Source organism: Panulirus ornatus, chromosome 33, assembly GCF_036320965.1.
Source record: "Panulirus ornatus isolate Po-2019 chromosome 33, ASM3632096v1, whole genome shotgun sequence".
Lineage (NCBI taxonomy): Eukaryota > Metazoa > Arthropoda > Malacostraca > Decapoda > Palinuridae > Panulirus > Panulirus ornatus.
This window is the reverse complement of record NC_092256.1, coordinates 15,514,389-15,538,385: the sequence shown is the minus strand read 5'-3', so window position 1 is coordinate 15,538,385 and position 23,997 is coordinate 15,514,389. Positions and strand designations below refer to the sequence as shown.

Genomic DNA, 23,997 nt, shown 5'->3' with positions numbered 1-23,997 from the left:
AACTTTCCCTGTTCCTCCTTCCTTGTCTTGCTTTCTTGTTCCTATCAAATGATGGTTGGTTGCTGCATTACCCATACCTCCTCCATAGAATGTCCCTACGCTCTTTTGTTTTTTGACATCGTTTACTGAACCATTTCTCTTTACTTTAACCTTCCGCCTCTATTTAAGAGTAAAGGTACCCATATTCCAACTTCTTTACTGTAAGTTCCTCTTAATCTTTCATAAAAGTGATTTATGTTAAGGTTCTGGAACTCAAGTTTCCCAATGCACCTCCTCAAAGAAACTGTTTAGCTCAGTTCAAATTTCCAACTTATATCTTCTTTTTGAGAGTGGTTTCGTCTCTAAAATGTTCATATTCTCAGTAGCCACATAAACATTAGATAATCACTCCTTTCCAACTGGTGTATCCTTCTAATAACTTTCCACTTCAAGATAAGGAGGCGAAGATGAAGATAAGACTTAATGATGGTGTGACTGCCCTTTTACTCCGTTTTCCTTAGTGTCATACCCATTCATGAAATTTTCCCGTATACACACAGAGAACTTGTTTTGTGTCTTCATGACTCTCTTCATCCAAGAAAATATAAATTCACTCAGTCTGTTTCTTTATAATTGGAATACCCCATTATCAGAACTTTACTCTTTCTGAAAGCGTGTCTCTCATTTTCATGGTTGAAAATTCATTCTGGTTCATTAATATTCTCTGGAGAAATATTAATGATCAATACCACAATACAAATAATCTCTCGGGTAACTTTTCCCATTAGGTGATGTTTGAATGGGCAGTCAAAGTTTTTTCTGGAACTTGATTTTGTTCCTTATTATTATGAGGCCCAATTGCCCTCCTTTATCTTCTCCTTGCTATCGTATATCCCTTTAGAGAGATTAGGTGATAGTTTTGATAGGTCCTGGTCTCCACAGCTTCACTAGTATCAAGATTGCTTTGCATAATTTTATTGTTGAACTTCATCTCTTTTCCCTTTATAAGCAGTCCATATTTGTTCATATAAGTTCGTAGAAATGGAAAGGCAAGCTACAGTATGAATTCTGTTGAGCTATACAAGACAATCAAGGAAAAAGGTGGCAAAGCCGAATAAACGGTGCACAGAAGTGGTAAGTAGGGCGAAGAAAAGCCTTGGATTCATAGGTAAGGACTTTCAAAATTTAAGTCTATGGAAATTAGTCTCACGCATTACAAGTCACTGGTGCTAACCTACCTTGAATATTCACTTTTGGTCACCCTACTTAATGATAGACAGACATACATCTGTTATAATCTTAGCCTAAAAGTAACGGATTTGACTTTTCAGACTTAAATTATCGCAAATATTCCTCCATATAACATCCCTAATGTTGACTAATCAATAATTCTGACATTACTGAACTCCCCGTTTTCTAAATATAAAGAAATGAATCACCATTCAGTGAAACATGAGAAATTAGTTTCAAGTTCGATTTAACGTCGCATTCACTAATGGCCAAATTGAAGTCTACATCCTCCCCAAACTCCTAAAATTATTAATCACTAAATCAGGTACGGCGCCAGCAAGAACTTGCAGAGATAACATCCCAGAGTACATTCAGCAAGCGACGCTTGCCTAATGGAGCACGATAGTCATCAAAAGAGGAAACTCTTAAGATAGGGAAAGCTTCAGGAAGCGGAAGGGTTTCTCATACGTGACCTGACAGTCTCTCTTGATTTCAACCTATATAATGCTCGATTTCTCCCAATTTCGTCTGCATTTAACTCACCTAAAGGTAATGTTTAAACCTTAAAAGGTTTCTCGAGTGCTCCTTCAGATTCCACCTTTAAACACCACGTACGTGTTCCTTGCGTATCCATCCCGAATAACACTTGGAATACAATTAAAATTCCTCTCATCCTCATGTTAGAATGAATGAAATTTCATTCTTAGTCTGAATCCAAAGAACTCGTGCTTTCTTCCAAGTACTCGCTTCTCACTCATGATTCCACTTACTCACCATCGAGGGAGAACCCCTTGTAGATTCCACCCTAAACTTATGATTGCATCCGAGTGATAGGTGTTCTGAACCCTCCAAGAGGAGGAGGACTCCTTCTCTCAACAGAATACCGACCTAGCCCTTGGACGCATCCAAGTCTTAAGTGTACTCACCCTCGACGAGGAAGACTCCCTCGCTGGTTGCCAGGAGGAGACGGTTCTCTCCCCAGGAATCACCACCCACCACCTCGTAGGGGAAGTCTGGATAACAACACTGAGGTTCCCACGGCTGTAGGGAGATTTCGAAGATTCATTAGGCTCATTAGGACGCAAAGGAAAGGGAAGCGATGTGAATCTATGTTGAAGAGGGTGGATGGGAAAGGGGGGGGGGGGAGCGGTAGGTGTCAACGGGACGTGGTGTGAACTAGATACTGTAGTAAATGAGATTGTGGTTGCTGGAGGAGGCCCCATTGGTGGATTACAGACCTTGAATGTGGGGATGGCTATGAGGCAGATAGTTGGGGTTGGTGAGGATGGTTGTGGATGATGAAGTGTTGTGTACTTTTGTAAGTGGTGAGAAACGTCGAAGGTGATGTCGAAGGATGGGGAAACTTGTGGGAGGTACTGTGGTATAATGTGAAAGGCTTTAAGTGAGGTAGAAGGTTAGAGTTGTGTGAAAAGTTTGGGCTGGTGAAATAGGTTGGGGCAGCTGCAAAAGGTCTTTGTAGTACGAATGGCAAGGGAAGAATGCTACTGACGATTAGTGTGAGAAGTAAGTAGGTTTGGGGTTCCGACAGTTGGTAAAAGCTGCTGTTGTCGAGGTGTTTATATGTTAGTAAGGTGGCGTAGTGTAAGTATGAGAGGACGAATGGTGATAGAGAGACGTCATGATGTGGAGTGCCTTGTGCTGGATGTGGGGGTATGGAAGTAATGTAGATGGTGTGTGTGTGAGTGTGGAGAGTTATTTCATGTGAAGATCCACATAGAGCAGTGAAGAAAAATCGTAAGGCTACTAAACATAATGAAAGAGATGGATAGAAATTATTCAGAGTAACATAGCTTTAGTAGTCATTACTAATGATGTTTGATCTTCACAAACTCTTACCATACTTAGCTCCATTGTGGATAGGTTAGTCAAGGTTCCGTTGTTAATAGTTTCGTAAGTGACAGCTGTTCGTAATTATCAGTTGTTCCCCTAGAGTGAAGATATCTATCATTTCTTATCTATTTCCTTTCTATGTATTGGTGATTAATGACCCTGTTATTCTTATTCATTTCGGTCAAACTTTTATACTGTTTCACCGATATCACTAGTAATCTAACGACCAACTATGATATAAACGAAGGATTTATCAGCGATGTGAAAGTGGGTCTCATATTTACAAACTTAGAAAATACTACAAGCCATACAAATTCCAAGACTTGACATGGGATTCAGGTGGTCAGAAAAGTTCCTCCCTTCTCTCTACGCTCTTTTGTGTGTTCTCTTAATCGCTTCGCTTACAAGAACAAGAAATTGGTTGAGTTAAAAAAAAACAGGTGATGTGGACATGGGTCAATTTGGCCATTTGTTGCCTGATCTTCCCATACACTCCCATGCATTGGTTCATACACCAAGTTGAGCAAACAGCTACGACAAACAAACAAAACCCCCTGCACATGTTCTCCCCCTTGCTATATATTTCAAAATATATCAAAAAAAAAAAAAGGTTAAATGCTTGGTGCGTATTTAAAACCGGCTGTGCAACTTTCCCGAAGAAATGTAGAAGATTAAGAGATGCCCATTGATTTGCATATTAGTGATAATACGAAGCGTAAATTTTGTTCATTATGCAGCTAAAAGTGTCAAAAACTTATACAAGAGTTGAGAAGGCAGTCTGTGGAAAATTTTAATTACTTCGTATCAGTAAATATGACAAAACTTCATTAAAACTTCTCTCTCGCATGCGTATAATATATATTCATATCTATATTACAGAAAGAAGATAACACGTCTAGATAGAAATTCCATAATAAGTCTTGTTCTGTTAAACTCCAGAGCTTGCAAGCACTGGTAGCTAAAATTTAGCGACTATTGCCTCTAAAGGGAGAGAAGTATAACACTGCTTGCAAACTGTACATGCAAAATAAGTGAAAGCATGGGTTCTGTAGTTAATTTTTGCTTGCAAGTCTTTAATTTTTCAAGTTAAACATCAAGAATGGGTATGTTAGTCACCGTTAGTTTGCAATGTTAAGGTTCCAATTTCAATCTAACCTGATGTCTTTATATCAGAGCTGACGTTATGAAATATATATATATATATATATATATATATATATATATATATATCGTAGAACATACAAACCTCCAACAGCCAGGATCGAACCTGGGACCCCTGTGCAAGAGGCAGGCATGCTAACCGCTAGGCTATGGGACTGTATAACAGGAAACAACTATTCGAAATACTGAGTACTCGAATACCCTTCGTCTCACAATGGTGAGCAACGGGGTCTATACTTGGTTGTTTCCGAACAGACGCACATAGCCAGCTGATAGCGTTTTACCGAACCTAACTGTACAACGCGGAGGTATATGAATACGAATAAAGTGCATATGAACGCGCACCTTCATAGAACATACAAACCTCCAACAGCCAGGATCGAACCTGGGACCCCTGTGCAAGAGGCAGGCATGCTAACCGCTAGGCTATGGGACTGTATAACAGGAAACAACTATTCGAAATACTGAGTACTCGAATACCCTTCGTCTCACAATGGTGAGCAACGGGGTCTATACTTGGTTGTTCCGAACAGACCGCACATAGCCAGCTGATAGCGTTTTACCGAACCTAACTGTACAACGCGGAGGTATATGAATACGAATAAAGTGCATATGAACGCGCACCTTCATAGAACATGCAAACCTCCAACAGCCAGGATCTGTGGCTATGTGCGTCTGTTCGGAAACAACCAAGTATAGACCCCGTTGCTCACCACTGTGAGACGAAGGGTATTCGAGTACTCAGTATTTCGAATAGTTGTTTCCTGTTATACAGTCCCATAGCCTAGCGGTTAGCATGCCTGCCTCTTGCACAGGGGTCCCAGGTTCGATCCTGGCTGTTGGAGGTTTGTATGTTCTATTAAGGTGCGCGTTCATATGCACTTTTTTCGTATATATATATATATATTGTCACGATGATATAATATTTCTCGATAAGGAACTCGATTTATGTTCTATAATTCTGTATTATGTACGAGAGAATCCACGAGTTATAAATGTGTGTGTTAGAGACTTCTTTATGGTAATTAGCTATAAGATTAACAACTTGCAGACTCTGAACTTTGGCAGTCGTATATTGTTGTATTCAATTAATATAGACAAAATAGGATGTATAAATATCTCATGTGTAGCCATATCTAACTTCATCAACTCCTACAGGGCAACAAGAATCATACAACATTATTTACTCTAAAGGACTTATGACCGAATTTTTTTTAGTTGGTATGAAGGCAAAATCACATTTGTGTACGTTTAATTTTCCAAGTGCTTTCAGACAAAGTATAGTTACCGGAACTATCAGTTCCAGGCCACTTTTTTCAATAGTGATTGCTTAACACAACGTTATTATGCCTAATTAATGATACTGATGTAGTTATAGGAACTCCATTTTTCTCATCGAGCAATATATATATTGTCAAAGTTATTACTATCCGCCTCTGTAACATTATAATACTTTAGTAAGATTTATTTATTTTAACTGGTTACGTGATTATATATATATATATATATATATATATATATATATATATATATATATATATATATCCCCTGGGGATAGGGGATTAAGAATACTTCCCACGTATTCCCTGCGTGTCGTAGAAGGCGACTAAAAGGGGAGGGAGCGGGGTGCTGGAAATCCTCCCCTCTCGTTTTTTTTTTTTTTTTTTTCTTCAATTTTCCAAAAGAAGGAACAGAGAATTGGGCCAGGTGAGGGTATTCCCTCAAAGGCCCAGTCCTCTGTTCTTAACGCTACCTCGCTAATGCGGGAAATGGCGAATAGTTTGAAAGAAAAAGAAAGAATATATATAAATATATATATATATATATATATATATATATATATATCATACAAAGCTCCAACAGCCAGGATCGAACCTGGGACCCCTTGTGCAAGAGGCAGGCATGCTAACCGCTGGGCTAAGGGACTGTATGATAGGAAACAACTATTCGAAATACTAAGTACTCGAATACCCTTCGTCTCACAATGGTGAGCAACGGGGTCTATCGGTTGTTTCCGAACAGAACACTTAGCCAGCTGATAGCGTTTTACCGAACCTGACTGTACAACGCGGAGTTATATGAATACGAATAAAGTGTATATGAACGCGCACCTTCATAGAACATACAAAGCTCCAACAGCCAGGATCGAACCTGGGACCCCTTGTGCAAGAGGCAGGCATGCTAACCGCTAGGCTAAGGGACTGTATGATAGGAAACAACTATTCGAAATACTAAGTACTCGAATACCCTTCGTCTCACAATGGTGAGCAACGGGGTCTATCGGTTGTTTCCGAACAGAACACATAGCCAGCTGATAGCGTTTTACCGAACCTGACTGTGCAACGCGGAGTTATATGAATACGAATAAAGTGTATATGAACGCGCACCTTCATAGAACATACAAACATACAAAGTTCGATCCTGGCTGTTGGAGCTTTGTATGTTCCATGAAGGTGCGCGTTCATATACACTTTATTCGTATTCATATAACTCCGCGTTGTACAGTCAGGTTCGGTAAAACGCTATCAGCTGGCTATGTGTTCTGTTCGGAAACTACCGATAGACCCCGTTGCTCACCATTGTGAGACGAAAGGTATTCGAGTACTTAGTATTTGGAATAGTTGTTTCCTATCATACAGTCCCTTAGCCTAGCGGTTAGCATCCCTGCCTCTTGCACAAGGGGTCCCAGGTTCGATCCTGGCTGTTGGAGCTTTGTATGTTCTATGAAGGTGAGCGTTCATATACACTTTATTCGTATATATATATATATATATGTATATATATATATATATATATATATATATATATATATAATATATATATATATATATATATATATATATATATATATATATATATATATATATATATATATATATATATATATATATATAATATATATATATATATATATATATATATATATATATATATATATATATATATATATATATATATATATATATATATAAACTGAATCACAGGTGCCTGAACCTGCCTCTCGCTGACCTTCCTAGGTCGGTGATCATTTATTTATATTTCATACCTATTTGCTTTATTCCCTCATCCTCTCTCTCTCTCTCTCTCTCTCTCTCTCTCTCTCTCTCTGCCCAAAGTCTCGAAAAGTTTCTTTGTGTATCATTAACTTCCTATCTTCAATTTTATGGTCGATTTTACCGTCTCTCAGATTTCCTCAGTAAAGTTACAGTCCGTGTCATTAGCACCGATCACCGTTTTGTAGTCTGTTTTGCTTTGGCCGAGAGTTCATGGAAAGTTAGTTTTCGAATCATTTATTTCCTGTCTTCCGGGGAAAAGCGATGGCTGGGGGATACGTTATAAAAGGGTGGTATTACTCCTATTAGTTTGTTTTATGACCCGTGAGTGACTTTGTAAGATGGTACGTTTGGCAGAGAATGACTCCATTGTGGAGTCCCGGCCTTGGTTTTAAGGGACAGCGGGCCGACCGTCGCCTCTGCATGGCATCCTTAACTCAAAGTGTTCATAACACGTTCCAATATTCTTTCGCGGTGTACGTTCCCATGCTTTTTTTTTTCGTTTTCATTTATTTTCATTCATTGTCTTATCTCTCTATGCTCATACTGATTTATACAAAATAATACACTAATTTTCTTGGCGTTTATCATCTGAATCTTTTGGTAAATCTTACGTACTCCCTAATTATCACGCGCTTCTTTTCGAATTCGGAATTGCATTTTCTCTGTTTACTCTCCCCATTTGCGACATTAATCGCCCTATTCCCGCCATGTACCCCCGACATTAGTGTGGGGTTTCAGCTGCTGCAAACCCATAAAGCAAACTTTTCGGGGGAGTGAGTGAGGTTTACAGGGGTAGTGCGTTTCTAATGACCAGAAATATATTGGATGGTTTACACTCCATGACGGGAAATTATTATCGAATAAACTTGGTCGTATTTTTACACCCACCCCTCAGTATATCCGGTGAAATGGGGTGTTGAGTGGGGTCGTAGGGGGAAAGTGTTAGAGAGAGAGAGAGAGAGAGAGAGAGAGAGAGAGAGAGAGAGAGAGAGAGAGAGAGAGATATTACTAGTTACAAGACAGTTAGTCGAGCGATTGGACTTTGTGGGAGAGTATGAACTCTCCCCACCACACAGGGAGATATGACCAAATACAAAGACATTCATAATACCAATCAATCCATTAAGCTTAAACATCTAATCTCGTTTACTCCCACCAACGCTTTATCCTTAAAGAATATCAAAAGATCCATTTCAGAGGCTGTATTCAATGCATATCTCTAATATGTAATTCATTATGCCAAGTTTGTTTGTTTACTACGATGTCTAGAATGAGAATGAAGTCATGTTTGAAGTCTAATAGACTCTGATGAGGTAAGGAAAGGGCTAGAAACGTCTATCTTGCCACGACCTTATTTATGATACGAAAGAAGCGAACAGAGTGGACAAAGTAACTCTCTTTACGAATCTATGAAAAAATAACTTCAATTATGAATGGAAATACGAGATATATATATTTTCAAAATTTATTTATAATTATTGTTTCGGCCAGGAAAAAAAGGATCTTGCAGTTTACATTCGTGTAAAGAGTCTACATTAAATGAACAGTTTACTTTCAGGCTAGAAGTGAACTTAGGACTGATAAAGTATGTTTTGTTGACCTACTGATTAAGTTGATTATTTGTCCTTGTTTTTGTTGCGCCCACTGTTGGCACATTACTACTTTCTCTCGCATTCTCTTTTGAATACCTTTGCTTTAATGCAACGGTGTATAATTACTGCACACAAAGACTCGTCGTGCTTGCACGTACTGAGGCATAAGTTTTTATACGCATGAAGGGGAATTCTTCTACATTACATATTATATATATCCCTCGTGAAATGGGTCCTAGAAATGTATAATAATAATATGTGCAATACCTCTTTGTGCTATATGGGGAGGGAGTTATACACTCGTGGGATCCAATTTCTTGTGTGTATTTGTGTGTGTGTGTGTGTGTGTTTGTGTGAATCATGACCTTTTGCACTGTAACACAGTGGCAGACGGGAAGAAAATGGTAGTAGATGGTTAAAAAAGAAAGCCTAAAGGTTAGAGGCAACAGAATCGGCCATGCAAAACTGTTTCCTAGTTGGAGGTGTTGCCGAGGATTACCTTCAGGATTTATGGGGAATCTGAGAAGGCATTGTCTGCCAGTGTAAGGCCTACTTCAAGATGATGAGTTGGTTTGGTTGAGAGAGCGAGAGAGAGATGAGGGCTTGAATGAGGGATGTGAAAACTAGAGATATAATTTTGTATTTGAGAGATAAGGATTGGATGAAAGAGATACAGACAGAGATATACTTAAAGACTTTAGATCGAAAGACTAAGATTGGTGGCGAATGTCATAGAAAAAATAATCAGACACACAGAGATATAACTTGAAAGGGCAACATTATGAAAGAGCAGAGCAGCATAGCTAAACCAACATGCCTAAGGTGTTGGATGGTGCTCTCAAGCGATGCGACATAGTTATGAGACATCTGTGCACGGGGTGATGTGAACCTTGTAAACACTGTGGAAGTGTGTTATTAAGATAGAGAAAAAGATACGGACGAATAGGTTGATGAGAAATTTAGAAAAACAATCATATTTGAACTATACGTTCGTGTGTGTGCGTGTGTGTGTGTAAGAAACCCTCCTGATATGAGATATTGTGTGCATGTGTCAGTACCAGAAGAGTCGGGTAGGCGGAACCAATATATACACACAGAGAAAGTGATGTAGAAAATGCATGATTACACGAAGACGTGAGGCAAGGTGGATCTAGATGAGCATACAAGATTTTTGTTACCTCGTGAATATAAGTGACACTCCGATGCGCACAGAGTATTAAATGGACCAAACACAAGTTATAGTTGATACACAAGACATAAGGATTAGGTACGCAGGAAAAGAGACTGTATTAGTGGGTATAGACACTGTGATCACATTTCGTATTTTGAAACAAAAGTTCGAAAAAAGTCTATAACATGCAATAGAATTACTATCATCGTGGGGAAATTTGAACCTTTCATTGTTTAGGTGTACTAAAGTCATGACTATTTGCCTCCAATAGCACCCGACAGTTTCTTATTTGTATTCAGATTCATCAAAAAGGTGTGTGATTACTTTGTGATTAGTGTGGGATTATCATTTGTAAGTTACGGGAAGAAAAGCTTTACAATCAAGCTGCCTCATCTCTTAACCTTGAACTTATGTATCATGGCTTTATTCCTATGTATGTATGCAGACACACGCACACACACATCCAGCCTTCGCCAGGACGTGTGTGTTTGTGTGTGTTTCCTCATCAGATACCTAGTCTTCCCAGCCTTAGAAAATAAAGAGATTGTGATTCTAGCTGTCACAACAATGAAGGTTCAAATCTCACTAAGTTAGGGAGTCACCTCATCAGAAACCCTTTGGAACAGAACAGAGGCCGATCAAAGTTATGAACGGTCGTGCAGACCTGAAATAACATTAGGTACTTGAACGTGCACAAATGTACTTAGGTGCGAAGGTGCTGTAGACTTGAATATTGCACTTCAGTTACAAGAGACATATGAATACAGCAGGTATAAGTGCTGGATACTATTCAAACAGCCATTCGAGCACAGAGACAGGCTACTTCATGCATAACAAAGACGAACACTGACGTAGATATGCAGAGAAAGATGAGTCAAAGACTGGAGAAAATTATGGGTAGTTAAGAGCACGGCTACAGAGATACAATCACAGACAAGGAACTGCAAATACTAAAAGATCGAACAGCTGGAAAGAAACAGGCACGGATAAAGATACGAGACAGACAGAAGAACAGAATCAGAATACTAACATGGCCATACAGAGGAGTAAAGAGGCCAGGGATATTAAGGTAGATACATATAAACACAAATAGACACAAGGGATCGATTGAGACAGCTAAAAGAGATAAGCAGAGAGTTACAAGAATAGAGGAAGAGATAAAGAGGGACTCAACGGGGATGGGGGGGGGGGGTTACTCTGGCCAGACAGCAAATAAGAAATGATTATGAAAAAAGGGGATTATATTGATATAATGATTATACAGGACACAAAATTATCTACAAACAGACAGACAGAGACAGACGGGCAAGACAGATGCAAAAGAACCAGCAGGCTAGCGAAGGGGCAACGTACTCTGGCACGGAGAGCGGATGTGGAGGTAGAAGAGGAACCAGTGAATCCCTCTGAGACAGAAAGATACAGGCAGGCAGACAGATGCAAGAGAGATCAAGCAGGGGCTGACATACCCTGGCATGGAGAGCGGTGGTGGAGGTGGAAGGAGAACCATTAGAGCCCTCTGTTAACTGGGGGAAAGACACATCTTAATAGAGACAAGTGAACACTACTAAGGGGTAGGTTCGAATGCTTTCTGGGCATTCGACCACATCTTTTGGAGCACTACCAAGAGGAATCATAAACACATGGTAAAAAGAGTAAGTAAACATTTCAGAAAGGGGCGACGGGGTGTCCTTAGATCTATATATAAATGGGTAAGGGATTCTATACACATTCTCTTACAAAAGGGTTTACAAGAGATTCTATAAGGGTGAGTAGATGGTACATTACTGTATTTCTTCCACACACATATTGAGAAGCATTTCTAAACGTTTCACACACATTCTGTACTCGCTTACAAAAACAAATATTTCGAAACATACAAGTTTGTAAGTACAAAATTCATTTGAAGATTTCATAAACACTACAAAAGAAAAGGCTTCCAGTGGTGTTTAGAAGTTTCAGAACCATTTCAAAGAGAAATTTGAGAACGCAGAACAAAAAACTTTTTAAACACTTTAGAAAAAAAGAGAATTTTCCTATATACAAAACTCTCAGGAATTCAAAAAGATCCTGTACCTAAAAGATCTGCAAAATATTTATAGAAATGGGACTACACATTCTGTAGACATTTCAAACAAAAAACGGAAGAGTAAGATTTGTAGATATTTTACTAGAGCGGTTTCTAAACCAAAGACGGGTCTTCTGGCAGCTGTGCAGACTTCAGAAACATCTCAAGCTGTCAAGGTTATCTTCAAAAGCTAGCCACTGAACAATCTCCCAAGAAGATATACTATCGTTGCATCTATGGAGCCTCATGTAATAATTCAGTAGGAGGGTATCAAAACACTGTACATGAGAAGGCCCTTAGCTGATAGTGAATAAGCTAATGTGCGCATTATTATTTTCTTTATACAAAACACCTGTGATAGGTTCTCAAGTATCAGAGGAGATAGTTCCTGAGCTCTGCTGCAAGATTTGTAAACACTTTGTGAGCTCAAACATTCCTCTAAGAGGATTCATAAATGCCACAACGAGAAAGATGCTTCATACTGTTTCGGTAGTTTGAAAAATCGCTAAAGGAAGATTCCTGAGATCTGAACCATGGACATCATGAGGTTTTAAGAAAGCTGTTTGTCTAATGAAAAGTTTTCTAAACACAAAGTAAAAAGAAAAGTGTAAAGTCTTCACAAAAACGAAATTAAGAAGAATCTGAAAGCCAGACGTTAAATTGAAACTTTCATCATGGTTTCAATTGTGTTTTAGCTCAAAAGATATTTGGAGTGAATCAAATGCAAGAAATTATAAATATGCTAGCTGATTTCTAAATCATCCCAGGAGTCAAAATCTGTGGATATACTGATAGATACAGTCTTTAGAAGTCTATCGAAAGGCGTAATCGGATATGACGACAAAATACTTAAACATTTCAACAAAGAATATCCCAAAGAAAGTATCAGACATTCAGAGAGTTTTTCTGATACATATGATAACAGAGTCCTGACTGTATGAAGCAGAAAGTTTTTAATTATTTGACCTCAAGAACTTCTAAACATCTGAAGTGCAGGTTTCTAAACATCACAACAAAGAAGGTCCTTAGAGCAGTACAAAGAGAAGTAACTATCATAATTAAAGGGAATCTAAAGAAGCTCAACTGAAGGTTTTGTTGACATTCATGAAACATCTACCTCAAAATCAAATATAAGGTCACTTGAGATTTAAGTATATATATATATATATATATATATATATATATATATATATATATATATATATATATATATATATGTATATATAATCACCTAAGAGGAGAGGAGTTGACAGGGAGCAATATAACACGACAGTTAACAATATTAGGAAACAATAATAAATGAAGAGTTTCTAAATGGTTGCCTAAAAGTACCATGAGGAATATACTAAATTCTTAACGAGACACATACTATCATATTAGATGTAGAAAATAATTTTAAAAGGATTAATGAATATAGTTTATAAGACAGTGACACTGACTGGAATTTTGTAGGCAATAGTTATATGCACACAGTCACTTAAGTGCCATGAACATTTTGAGAATGAAGAAATTCCTTGAGTCTGGGATGAAAGTTCACAATATATCTACAAAAGTTTTACACACATATCATAACTGGAGAACTGCTAAACACAGCCAAACGAGGGTAGAAGAGCATTCGGATGTTAAAACATTCTGAAGCTAAGTCTTGAAAAATAATTTCGTGAGAACATCAATGAAAAGGTGTCTAAACATTTTTACGAGATATCGTAACATTTATACATGGAACTCTAATAATACATGGATAGTAATTCATGAAAACATCCAGAAGAGAGTCAGGTATATATATATATATATATATATATATATATATATATATATATATATATATATATATATATATATATATATAAATCTCCAAAATACACGTGTACATAGGTTATAAAAACAAACAACACCTGAAATTGAAAAGTTGTAAACAATTAGAACAAAGACACTGAAGGTTGTAACGACACTCAGTCTTGATGCTGTAGTCATCTAATTACTGTAAACAGTAGAAGCACTGTACACATCTTAAGGGAATTCTTAAGAATTTGGAAAGTGGCGTCGGTAAACACTTTCTGAAGATGAGGAGGGAGTTTAAACAATCTAGCATCAGTGTTTGAACATGTGTGTGTCTCAGTTTAACAAGGAAAAAGTAGGATTCTCATTTCAATGAGCTACACATAAGGACAATCACATTATAAACTCCAGGCAGACAACACGCAGAGTTTTCACCAAGTAACATTTATAAAAGTAATAAATGATATCAAAATCGGTAAGAGCATTTTTACCAAGATATAATTTGCCCTGAGAAGTATTTCCTGTTTTAAAGTCAATTTGAGAACGTGAGTGTCGCTGGTTACGAATTCTTCGGGTCCATTTTTGAATCCAGTATTGGGCTGCTGGGTTCATATACATCTTTCTTTTCTTTGATATTGATAAAATCGCCGTATCCCGCGTTAGCGAGGTAGCGTCAGGAACATACGAAGAAAGGCCGTATTCGCTTACGTCCATTCTCTAGCTGTCATCTGCAATATATATATTTCTGTTCCAGGTGCCAGCTCAGGTAACGTGTGTCAGCCGGAGGAAAGTAGGTCCTCCTTGTCTACAACGAGGTCGACCGTGTTTACTAAATCAGCGAAAAATAATGAAGACTGAGGTATTGGAGGACCCACAGTATATGCCACAGGGATGAGATAAACTTTAGTTACGAAAGCACTATTATTTCATCCTCAGTATACATCTAAACATAACTTATCCAATGCCAGTTTATTCTAACTCTATGGATTCATCTCACTAAGACTTCTACAATTCCTTACCGAATATTTGTCGTCTTACCTAAACATAAACCTGAATATGATTCTTCCTCTGTGGTCGGACTGTCTACATTGTTTTTATAACTATATATTTACAAACACTTACTTTCTTTAATCTTTCTTGGTCTCTCGATATTCCTCTCATTCCTTGTCTATCATTTATTTTTCTTTTAAGTTTGCTTTAACATCTCTGTTTTTTCAATAAGAAACCATTTGCATCCTATCTTAAACATTTCACCCATTAATAATTTGTGTATAATCACCTTTATTTCCTTATCACCTTCTTACCTTAAATTTCATATCCTACTACATCAGTTCGTCATTTACTGTCATTTTTTGTGTGCCTTATCATCTTTAATTTCATATCCTCTCCATCTAATTTAGTAGCACTGTAATTCGTCATTCTTACCTTATTTACCGAGCCCTCTTCCTATTCAAGTATCTATCCTGACCCTTCTGTTGATTCCTCTCTTCATCCTCATCCTAATTCATCTCATCTCCTTTCGTCCATAATTTACCATTATCTAAATTTCATGTTTAACCTGTGACCCTCTTCCCTGTTCTGTGCTTTCAGTTCTTTCATTGCTTTTTATATTCAAGGTTTTCTTTCTGCTTCTAAAACTCTCCCTTCTTCCTCTTTTCTCCATATCACACTATCTCCCGTTCAACCTCCTCCTGATCCTCCTTGTCCCTCTTTTCCCCACTCCTACTTGACCTACCGTGCGCTTGAAGAGACCCGTAGTTGCCAGGGAGGTTGGGGCATCACCCTTAACTATAGTGTCCAGCTTCAGCGCCTGCCCGAACCGCACGAACTCCACCTGCAAGACCAGTGAGAGTCAGTGGGAGCCTGGAACCTCGTCTGGAGGAAGTACAGTTGGCAGAATTTTGGAAAACCAGTTCTTCAAGGAAAGACATAACTACATAGTTCACAGAGTTTCAATGAGAGTTAGATTATCTTTTAGAAACATTTGGATGATTATGGATGATTGCTGGGGTTAAAGAGACCATCCTCTAACCAGTTATTCCAGTGGCCTTACTGTAGTCTAGTAACTCTACCCACAAGCCATGGGAATTCCGTCAGATGAGTTCAGGAGAGTTGAGAGTTACCCTTGGTTCAGCAACTCTTACCAGATGTTGTTAGGAAGAATCAAAAGAATTAAAAAAAAATATAATATCATTATAACAATTTTGATCTAAGAACTCTGCCAATTATCGTATGAGAATTAGAAATCTTAAGGATTCTCAATCTGCTAATTCACAAACACCATAATTAGAAAGCCCTAAAAAGTATATCTGCAAAGTTGCAGAAGAAAGAAAGTTCAAATCTTAGGAACTTCACTTTCAAGGTTTAGGAAGCTAATTAGGGCTCAGAGGCTTAATTGGTCGAGGAAGAGTAAAATTAGTTAGATACAAGAAGACCGACTACTGTATCAATCTAGGGACTCCTCTAGTACTAAGAAATGGAGACAAATTGGGCTTAAAACTTTTAAATATAAGGAAATGGAAAGTGTTGGTAAGATTTGGGTCAAGCTATTGTTAATGAGAAGTAGAGTTAGTAAGATTCACAATCTGCAATCGGTAGGTTAAGAAGAATAATTAGAATAAAGACCTTTCCCTATCAGGAGAGTCATGTCCCAAAACATTAACGACCTCAAGACTAAAGACAGTTAGTGGAGCTTGAGACTAATTCTAGTTTCCGAAAGATCATCATTATCATCTTGTGAATTTACATGTAAGGTTGACTTATCCAAACTTCAGGAATTCTGGCTGCAAGAAAGGTAATTACTATCAGTGACGTAGGAACTCTGCCTGACAAAGTTAAAAATCGTTACAAGTCAATTTCTCCGTTAAAGTTAGATTATATTTTGTTTCTGCTGAGAAAGAAAGAGACGTAAGGGCAGGGAATGAACCCAAACCCATCGTGTTACTTATGACATTAAATACAATCATCAAGGAAATGAAGTTCTTAGGGAGCAGAGAGTCTACTTTGTTTATATAACATGAGCCAATTAAGACTCAGGTTATTGGATGTTAAACGAAGATAGCTAAACTAGGGAAAACAACAACAGCAGATACATAGTTTGCTTAGCAATTATTTTGGAAAATAATGTGAACATGTAGATGGAAAGTCCAATTTTGAAAACAGTATATCGTTGAAATGATTAGCACATTACACATGTTTGGGAGACAAGCAGAGTTACAAGTCTTTGTTAGCATACAGTGTCTAGAAATATCATTGCTCTTTGGGACAGACAAACCCTATTCGTAAAGTGAATGAAAAATATAGGTATATTTTTGCGAACTCTGCTCTACTGAATAATCTTTCAGTCCCTGAAAAGGTTTTCTTAGAGAGAGAGAGAGAGAGAGAGAGAGAGAGAGAGAGAGAGAGAGAGAGAGAGAGAGAGAGAGAGAGAGAATCAGCTGGACAAGAGCAGGCCAGCCACCACCGGACATTGGGAGTTAAATTGCCAAACTTGGGGAAGTTCGCCTTTGCCGAAAATCTTTAATTTCCGGCAATATTACTTGGAATGTGATGAATGCCCTTAATTGGACAGCATCCCTCAGCTGTAACACAGACACTGTAGGGGGTAGGGGGACCACAGAGAAAAAATAGAGAGAGAGAGAGAGAGAGAGAGAGAGAGAGAGAGAGAGAGAGAGAGAGAGAGAGAAAATATTCTATATGTTAAATTTCTAGTTTTTTTCTTTACGACTCATTACGATGAATTTTTCACGTTTTAAAATATATATTCTGGAAATACTAACAGTTGGTTTTAAATTGGAAATTATAAAAGGGGTTTGATTCATAAGAAAAAAATATAGTTTTTAGTGAAAAGGACTGGCCTAAAGTCTGAAGAGGTAAGATTCCCAATATATATATATGGGGATAGGGGGAAAGAATACTTCCCACGTATTCCCTGCGTGTCGTAGAAGGCGACTAAAAGGGGAGGGAGCGGGGGGCTGGAAATCCTCCCCTCCCATTATTTTTTTTTAATTTTTCCAAAAGAAGGAACAGAGAAGGGGGCCAGGTGAGGATATTCCCTCAAAGGCCCAGTCCTCTGTTCTTAACGCTACCTCGCTAACGCGGGAAATGGCGAATAGTTTGAAAAAAAAAAAAAAAAAAAAATATATATATATATATATATATATATATATATATATATATATATAAAATAATCACACAGGGTGTTTATCAAGGATAATCATCAGAGAGCATGATCACTGAGGATGATAATTTATGAGAATAATCGCAGAGATTAATCACTGAGAATGATGGGAACGATAACCCAGTGCTGGTGATGATTTGGAGGATGATCACGGACGATGATGACCACGGATGATAATGATGACTGAGGAGATAGGTAGACCAACTCACCTGACGTGCCTCCTCCTTCCGTCTAGATGACCTGGGCGGGTCTGGCAACACGTCGCTGAAGGCCCGGCGGTTCAGCATGGTCTGTCGGAAAGAACCAGAGGTGGGTGAGAACCCGTCCTACATAGGACAGACACAGAGAGAGAGAGAAATGGAGTATGACCAGCCGGGAGGAACCAGGAGGGTGAGGGATCTTCTTGAATAAAGACAGACTGACGGACAGACACTATGGTCTGTAGGGTGGACCAGAGGTTGAGGGGCCCCGTCCATCAGAGACACAGAGAGACATATATCTGATAAAATTTGTCTTTCCGAAGGGGAAAATCGTCCTGGGTGGGAGCCATTGTGAAACTACAGAACGAGCGTCAAAAACAACGAGTCAAATTTTCAAAACTTATGAACCCCACATGAGGTTCATGAGGAACATGAGGAATACATGTATCTGTGGGGAATACAAAACGTCGCTAAAAACTGAAACAGGATGGAAAAGAGAACATGATATATTGCCGTATGTATGAGTGTGCAATTAACTCTTTGCACCTACAGGACGTGAACAAATGCTCAGTGTACCATCACCCCTCAAACACATATACTGGCCTGGCCTCGTTTGGGAAAAAATGAAATTCCTTGTGTGTGTGTGTGTGTGTGTGTGTGTGTGTGTGTGTGTGTGTGCGTGCCAATTTCTAATTACCTATTCGTGTTGTATAGGAAGGAAGTTTTACATTCGCGTGTGTGTGTGTCTGTGTGTGTGTGTGTGTGTGTGTGTGTGTGTGTATGTGTGTGCGTGTGTGACATTTTCCCTCGTCGCCAGAGATGTCTAGCTAACTCCTGTCTGAGGCGAGAGGCAGAATAGATTTAAATCTCCGCAGGAGACGCGCGTCCTCATTAAAAGAAAAAGACATCTAGTTGTCCCTAAGGTCAGTTACCTCAGCACTTGATGATACGTTACTCAATCATTAATTACTAATTAACTGAACCGCTCGACACTCTATAGACACATCTATGAACGTAGGTAGTTAAGTGAAGCTGTCGGACAGGTGATACATGACGGTAATTAGGTTCCTTGACGAGCATGTGTCGCACTAATTGCGACATACAACTCTTAGGCGACACCTTGACTGTGTGTCCCGCGTCATTAGCGGCAGAAATTACGACACGTCTGTCTACAGGTTGGGCAAAGAGGGGTGGCATTAATCTATATAAAGGGGATTACCCTCGAAACCACGTCCTAATCCGTCACTCAGCGGCCGTCCCAACGAAGCCGTGTGGAGTAATTAGAAACACAGACCAGCAGACCAAGTAACAGCAAAAGCATAGGAGGAAATAAAGACAAAATCATTAGTCCTTTACGTCCTTTCAAACTATCACACTGACTTATGAATACTCACAGCTATGGCTTGTGGATTAAACTCTCTTCCTTACCATTTCATTTTCATTTTTTTTTCTGTAGTAATAAGTACAGAATTCAAAAATCGAACGAGAGACGCATTGACAGTGGCAGAAGATTAGCTCTGGAATTTCCAATATATAATTTGTGATCCTGAGGTTTAAGAGTGGCGGTAATCAAGGTAGAAAATTGTTGAACCAATGCAAATTCTGAATATCTACCCTGAAGAAATTGTCAGTGCGATGCATGAACGATGATATATATAAATATATATATATATATATATATATATATATATATATATATATATATAATGATGCTATATACACTTGCTCTCTATCTGAGTTACCTGGAACAGAGTTCATCAGAGTATATAAAGTTCTCTGCAAGTTCTAAACTAACGGCCGAGTGGAAAAATAAGTTTCACATGAGCTGCCGTCATATTTGCATATATTAAAAAAAAAGATAGACAACCGAGAGGAACACCTCTGAGGAAGGTAAAAGGTTGCCAAAGTAGCAAAGTTTGTATGGAAAGAATCACTTTTTTATCCTTTTTTTTCTTTTTTTCTTTTTTTTTTTCTTTTTTTACGACAGTAAGACGATCTTATTAGTATCTGAGTTTGTTGTCCCCGAATTTTTTGTCTTTTCTTTTATGAAAGTTTAGATGGAGTCTTTATCATCAGGGACAAACGAGTGGGTGCGGGTTGGGTGCACCGGTACATGTCGGTGACCTAAAAATAGAGAGAGAGAGAGAGAGAGAGAGAGAGAGAGAGAGAGAGAGAGACTACCTATTCACGAGCGCTTACGACAATGTACTATCAGAATAGCACGGCTTTATAGTGCGTAGCACTAACTGGTCCCTGAGAGAGAGAGAGAGAGAGAGAGAGAGAGAGAGAGAGAGAGAGAGAGAGAGAGAGAGAGAGAGAGAGAGAGAGAAGGGAGCTGCAAGCCAACAATCGTTAATACCAATTAAGGCTCGCACCCACAAATCCACCACTGTCGAGTCAGGAGGTAAACACCTGTGGACCCCCTCCAGATCACGCTAGGCCCCGGCTCACCTTCGACCTTGGACGGGAGGGAGGGAGAAAGGGAGGATGACCGAACGAGGGTACGAACAACTCATAAGCACAAGCATCACAGAAGAGTGAGATGGCAAGACGGCAAGTATCTTGACGTGCAGTGGTCCACCTCTCTCTCTCTCTCTCATGTATTTTCCAAAACTTCAACCATTTTGGAACAGGCTTCCCGTACTCACTCAACACCCTTGAACAAACTTCAGCAACATATTCTTTCTTTTTTTTCACGACTGCCTTATGGACAAGAACCAATTCTTCACACCTCGACCGCTGCAGCATTCTTACACCACATCACCCCCACCACCACCAACCAAAACTCCTTCAGGGAACTTTCCCAACGTATAATCCTAACGAGACAGAGGCGCCCCCCATTCGCCTTAATCCAAACCTGCCATGTTTTAGGATGAATCAACACTCTGCTCGGTCCTTGCAACAAGTTACAGGACACTTTCAAAACAAAATTCCCTTCTAAGTATTCGGGGGTTTCCCTCTCTCACTTAAAGCAACCGTCACTAACAACATCGTATAACCACGTCTAACAAGACTAGTCTTCAACCTCTGTACACACAGCAGTATTATTCCAGCCATGGCCATCCCCTCCTCCTCCTCCTCCTCCTCCTCAATGTCCTCCTTATCTTCCCCTGGAGGCAATGTGACCCTACTTGGAGAGCTAGCTGTCCCCCACCCCAGCCAGCAGAGCCAGGCGTGCACACCGCGCCTCCTGGAGAGCAAAGTAATGGTAGTGCCACTCACTGTGCATAAGCTGAGAGGAACAAATCACAGTCTCTAAAGAGAAATTCTCGAGTGGAAATATATATATATATATATATATATATATATATATATATATATATATATATATATATAACCAACCTTTGGATATATTTGCAGGTTCTATCATTGAGCGAGGACTAAGGAGCAGACAAGGAAATACAAGAACCAGATGCTGTCGTTTGCCATCAAGAAGGCCGTCATGTGAACCATATGGGCATCAGTAGTAGACGAGAAAACGTCGCTCCCAAGTTTTTGTCGAAAAAAAAATAACACAATGTTCGTCTATGGACTTGGTAGCACGGAGGAGATATTCCTCAATCTCCTCACTCAGCCGCTTGACAATCTCAATTAAATGCCTGCACCTCACGTCTGTGGCAGGTATATGCTGCCACCTTGTGCAGTAATGCATACCGAGCTCCTGACAACACAAGACTTAACAGATTATACGGACCTCTCGGCGCATACCTAAGATGGAGCTCCCAAAATGCTGGGCGTTCGGCGATTCCCCTCTGACCGTTCAGTGCAATCTACTTAAGAGGTAAGAAACTTCAGAGGACTTTTTGTCGACCTAAGTAGGATAAGGCTTTGTGTTGTTCAAGATGAAGTGGAGAGATCCTTCCTTGTCACACGGACTGGGAGAACTTATCCCCAACCAAAGCTAGCCGTCAGAACTTCGTACTTCACATTTCTTCTTTTGTGTCTGATTCAACACTCTAAGACTTGGCGACTGGTAACTGTGTGGATACCAGTGTCATCTTACAGTCGACGAACAACACTAAATTTGAAGCTGATATATCTCATGTCTCACTCAATGCAGTAAATACCTGAAGCATATGACAAATATCAATAGACTTATCAAACTGAAAGACTACCATGAAAGTATGAGAGTTGAGATAACAGATTGTGTCGTCGGAACAAAGATTAAGGCCATTTGTACTACAACAGCTAGACACCAAGAAATACGAGATAAACTCTTCAACGAAGAAGCCAGATAGACTCATTGCCTTCAATGATCTGGACAAGGCAAAGGTATTGTAGAACCCCTTCAATCTAAAGGACGATGCACCAAAGCAGTGAGATGATCCTCAACCCCGTCCTCAAATTAGGATTGGATTAGAATGAGATTAGAACCTTTTGCTTTACAATCCTGTCTCCATCTATGTAAAATTCAATGTGGATTACTATGACTCTCCTTCAGCACATTTGTCTGCTTAAGTCCATCTGGTCTTCTGACATCTGTCTCTATCATCACGCACATGAATGCATCAGGTAACTTATTTAGGAATTACAGACAGGAAAAAAGAAACAAGTTACCTCTAATACAGGAACCCGCAAGCCTTTGTCAGAGCTACTAAAGATTTACGAAATTCATCATGCTCAATTTCTTTCTCTTGACTCGCCTGAAGGCTGTGAGTGAACTAGTGAACCAGCCGACACTATCACTTAACACTAGAAGGTTAACTCACACACACACACACACACACACCTGCAGAACCTTCAACAACAAAAGCTGTCTGGATCAAAAGCGTCAAGGTTAGACTAGACTCGCTCCCATTACAAACCCTAACGAGCGGGATGACGCGATGGGCGAGAGAACAGGCAACTTGATCACAGGTGTAAACACAGTTGAGACATAAAGGAGTATTGAGAAGAGAGAGAGAGAGAGAGAGAGAGAGAGAGAGAGAGAGAGAGAGAGAGAGAGAGAGAGAGAGAGAGAGAGGCATTTACGTTTTCTGGAGAGTCTGTGGGAATTATTCGACCTAATTGTGATTACAGAAGAATATCTGATCGTAGTCGACCGTAGATAAACCAATCTTTATCATCTAACAGAAACCACTTGTTACACAAAGAATCAATTCTCGGCCCAGTTCTCAACACTGTCAGTATCAGTGATCTTCGCTTGCTCCCGACACTACTAGTCTTCGAAGATCACTAGAAGAAGAAAAAGAAAATGGATGCTCAATGAACTATACAGATAGTTGAACGCCATCTGAAAATTGTCCCAAGCAGAGTGGATCGAAAATATTCCAAGCAGTGTGGATCAACGTTGTCCAGCGAGAATTAACACAAAGTCACAAACACATTATTGGCATCAGACTTCCCGGAGTCCCAGTCAGACTCTTGAACAACAGCCTTACCCTCGAGAAAGAACTTATTTACATCCTCTTTAATGGAGGTTTGACTCGAACAGTGAGGACAAACGTTAAGATTAGATCGACAAATATAGACTTTCATTCAAACGCTTTCCCCCTGGGGATTTCTTAACCGAGAAAAATATCAAAACGCCTTTTGAATGGACGAGGATGCATAACTGCCTACATGTACCGTCTCTCATACTTAGAGGAGTTAGAGAACGTGACGAGTGGCAGACACAAGCGTCCAGAATATGCAAAAAACACAGAGGTCAAACTAAGTGGTAGAAAACAGGTCCAGGTGAAGACAGAGATGTTAGCAAGTGATAAGGTGCAAACAAAGGTGCTAGAAAACAAA

The 23,997-nt window shown here is 39.2% G+C and overlaps 1 protein-coding gene across 1 annotated transcript in view; it reads right to left on the bottom strand.

Annotated features, from left to right (window-relative positions):
* The window catches only part of LOC139759487 (GTPase-activating Rap/Ran-GAP domain-like protein 3), a 628,035-nt gene that overhangs the window by 35,371 nt on the left and 568,667 nt on the right, over positions 1–23,997 (bottom strand). The window contains 4 exon segments of the mRNA XM_071681664.1: positions 2,136–2,250; positions 11,507–11,563; positions 15,620–15,718; positions 18,274–18,354. Coding sequence (XP_071537765.1) covers positions 2,136–2,250; positions 11,507–11,563; positions 15,620–15,718; positions 18,274–18,354 — 352 coding nt within the window.